This window comes from Nestor notabilis, unplaced genomic scaffold (genome assembly GCF_000696875.1).
Source record: "Nestor notabilis isolate BGI_N333 unplaced genomic scaffold, ASM69687v1 scaffold26228, whole genome shotgun sequence".
Classification (NCBI taxonomy): domain Eukaryota; kingdom Metazoa; phylum Chordata; class Aves; order Psittaciformes; family Psittacidae; genus Nestor; species Nestor notabilis.
Window position 1 is genome coordinate 42,011 of NW_009941865.1, and position 3,765 is coordinate 45,775.

The following is a 3,765-nucleotide window of genomic DNA, read 5'->3' on the forward strand; positions in this document are numbered from 1 at the left end:
AGGCGTGCCGCACCTTCGGCATCCTGGGCACCGAGTGGATCGAGAAGGAGAATTGCTGTAAGAGAGCCAGGGGCCATCTGGGTTGAGGGAGCTGCATCCCACTGGGACTGCAACCAGCAGGAGCGGGGTGGTCTGTGGTGGTTGGAGGCACCCGCCCTGCGGTCTGAGAGTAAAGATCGTGTTTGTGCTGTGTCTTGTGCTGTTTAGCAGGAGTGGTGGAAGATCCCTGTGTGGGTGCTGACTGCCCCAACCGCAGCTGTGAGCTGGACAACGGCGGGGAGCTGTGTGGCTGCATTGAGCCCCCACCCTATGGAAACAGTGAGTCTTTTGGTCCCAGCTGCAGGGTTGGCACCAAGCAGAGCGGGTGTATGTTTGGCTGTCATAACGCTGGGACTTTGGGAAGGGGGATGCTGAGGGCCAGGACCTCTGCAGAGATGGGGTTTGTGACCATTCAGGATGGGAGCAAGGAGCAGATTTTCTGGAGCGCATGTTATGGGGGCATCTCTGGCTCAGGAGCGCTTTGAGCAGCAGGGACGTCAGACAGGCAGATGATCCCAGCCCGTTTCTGGTGGTGGAAAGGAGGGCCAGGCCTATGGTGCCATTTGTGGTGATGCGAAACTGTCTTGTCTCCTCCTCTAGCCACCCATGATATCATTGATGCGGAGGTGACCTGCAAAGCTGCCCAAATGGAGGTGTCCATTTCAAAGTGCAAGCTGTTCCAGCTGGGCTTTGAGCGTGAGGGCGTGCGTGTCAATGACCGCCACTGCCCTGGCATCGAAGGGGAGGACTTCATCTCCTTCCAGATCAACAACACCAAAGGCAACTGTGGCAATCTGGTGCAGGTGAGCCAGGCACAAGGCACATCATAGGGCTAGGAGCTCAATGCCAAGGTTAGGGGCAGGGGGGTGCATCAAGTGTGTGATGTTCAGGAGGCACTTTCATGGGGTCGTGGTCAGTAATAAGGACTAGCCTAGCAGTTCTTAGGCCCACCATACCATACCCTTTCTGGCTAGAGGCAGCAGAGGGGTGGGGGACCCTTAGTGTCACACAGCTCATTTCAGGGCTGAGGCGTTCGTTAGGAGTAGGGGAGCAGAGACAGGCAATCTCAAATGACTCCCTGCTTTCCTTCTGCAGTCTAACAGCACGCATATAGTCTACAAGAACACGGTGTGGATCGAGAGTGCAAACAACACGGGCAACATCATCACCCGGGACCGGACCATCAATGTGGAGTTTTCCTGTGCCTATGAGCTGGACATCAAGATCTCCCTGGATTCAGTTGTGCGGCCGATGCTCAGGTAGGAGCTGGGATGAGCCATGTAGCCTATTCTGCTGCAGAGGCACAGGAGCAGAGAGGCAGAGGGAGACATGGTGAGGATCTAAAGCAGGGCACCAAGTCGGGGGGTTGTAGCCTTTACTCTATCCAGGCTGATATGTTTTCATTGATCATCAGTGTGATTAACCTGACGGTGCCAACGCAAGAAGGGAGCTTCACAACCAAGATGGCCCTGTACAAGAACTCATCCTACAAGCACCCTTACCGTCAGGGTGAGGTGGTGCTCACCACCCGGGACGTGCTCTATGTGGGGGTCTTTGTTGTCGGGGCTGATTCCAACCACTTGATACTGATGCTGAACAAGTGCTACGCGACCCCCTCACGGGACAGCAATGATAAGCTGCGCTACTTCATCATCGAGGGAGGGTGAGTGAGCCCAGCATGCACTGTTGGTTTTTGGTGTGGTTTTTTTTTCACTGGGAAGGGAGCTTGAAGGGGTATCATTGTGTGATGGAGTTCCAGCTGCCGAGAGAAGCAGCCTTCCTTGCATGGGAAATGCCGTGGGCATTGGGGCATCCTTACATGATGGGGGAATGAGGATTGTGATGGAGGCATCTTAGGAAGCAGTAGTACAATGAAGTCAGAAGTGCCTGAGAGAACTCAGGCTATAGAGGCAAGGCACAAGGCTCTTGTCCAGTGGAGGCAGGCACAGCAGGACATGGGGCCTTACAGGGACAAGGGCATCCCTCGAGAGGGGGCCCTGGTCATAGGAGTGCTGGGATGAGGATTGGTGCTTTGCACAGGTGCCAAAACATGAAGGACAACACCATTGGCATAGAGGAGAATGGGGTGTCATTGACGTGTCGCTTCCACGTCACCGTCTTCAAGTTCATCGGGGATTATGATGAAGTTCACCTCCACTGCGCTGTCTCGCTCTGCGACTCAGAGAAATACTCCTGCAAAATAGTAAGTGGGGCAAGGGCTGAGGGCTGGGTGTCTTGCTCTGCAGTGTCAGAGAGGTATATGGAGATGGTGGGACCAGGAGGGTTGCGTGTTCCTCTAGGCATTGGGAAGAAAGTGTGCTCTCTGACCCTGAGTGGTCCCAGGGAGCCAAGCTGGCTGGAGTGGGATGGAGAGGGCCTGGACATGAGCAGATAGTGATGGAGGCAGCATTTATCCCCACGCAGAATTGCCCTCAGCACACAAGGATGGCCAGTGCATTCGCCGAGGAGACCAAGGAGCAGATCATCTCGGTGGGGCCCATCAGGAGGAAGCGTAAGTGTGTGTAACCCTAAGGAAGGCTGCAGGGGTTTGTCTGCCATAGTGCAGAGCCTGGTGGTGTGCCCAGGGTGTGCCAGATTATGGGACACTGGGGCAAGGGAAGGATGCAGGTCAAATGGATGCAGGTGTAGGCCATATTAGGGGTCTTCATTGCTTGAGGACATGTCTTTCTCGGAATATACGGACCATCACACAGGAGATGGTGTGACAGCAGGGCAGGTAGTGGGGACACAGAGTGTTCTCTTTCTGCCCAAGTGGCCCCATGCTGTGGGTGCTCCTCTTTGTATCCCCAGAAGGCCCCTGGAGGGTTGTTAGCATTAGATTATGTGTTGCTTTGGAGTCATGAGAGATGATGGGAGCCTAGCTAGGTCCTAGCATCGTCCTCATGTCACGTGTGATGTGAAGGTGTACCCAGCAGGTGATACGCATGTTCTTGTGGGCCCCATTATTATAGAAGCAAGTGTGGGAGTGGGGTCTTAAGCTGCCAAGGACTGAAGCTTAGTGTTGTGGAGCATCACTCAGGTGTTCTTCTTTCCTCTTTCTGCCCAGGATCAGACTGGTGTGAGGACAATGGAGGCTGTGAGCAGATATGCACGAGCCGAGCGGATGGACCCCTGTGCAGCTGCGTGACGGGGACGCTGCAAGGGGATGGCAAGAGCTGCAGGGGCAAGTACTGGGAACAGTGCAAAAGAAGTTGGGCAACTGCAGCCCTCTTTGCTTGAGGGGCTGTAGAGATCAGTGGGGTGGGAAACATGGCTGGAATGTGCAGTGTGTCACACATCGGAGGGAGGCGGAGGGCAGGGAAGCGGATTCCCACTGTTCCCATGGAAAAGAGGTGCGCACGACTGGCGCAGTTTGCAGGACACGTGTGGTATCTCGGGGAGGGAGGTGCCCATTGTGCATGTGCCAGGACACCAGCTCATGTGGGTGATGGTGTTGTATTGGCAGCCTCCAGCTCTTCAGGGGAGCATCAGTGGCAGCCCAGCTCTGGCTTTGGCTCCGCGCAGCTCTGCAGGACCTGACCTCGTAGGCATGGCTCTGCCACCCAGCCAAGGACTGTTCTCACGTCAGCCTGAGTCTTTGTAGGGTAGGAGACAGCACCCCCACAGCGGCCAACTGATGCTGACCCGTCCTGCTACATGGAAGCAACAGAGGGACTTGACCTGGAGAGAGTACGGACACGGGCATGCAGATGGCATGTGGCAGGA

The 3,765-nt window shown here is 55.5% G+C and overlaps 1 protein-coding gene across 1 annotated transcript in view; it reads left to right on the plus strand.

Moving 5' to 3' along the window:
* Positions 1–3,227, plus strand: part of TECTA (tectorin alpha) — a gene marked incomplete at its 3' end in the record, with an annotated part of 21,387 nt that extends 18,160 nt beyond the window's left edge. The window contains 8 exon segments of the mRNA XM_010021113.1: positions 1–57; positions 208–318; positions 640–842; positions 1,135–1,298; positions 1,454–1,702; positions 2,080–2,242; positions 2,464–2,551; positions 3,107–3,227. The exon segment at positions 1–57 is cut by the window's left edge and continues 32 nt beyond it. Of these exon segments, the coding sequence (XP_010019415.1) occupies positions 1–57; positions 208–318; positions 640–842; positions 1,135–1,298; positions 1,454–1,702; positions 2,080–2,242; positions 2,464–2,551; positions 3,107–3,227 (1,156 nt within the window).
* Between the last annotated feature and the right edge of the window lie 538 nt (positions 3,228–3,765).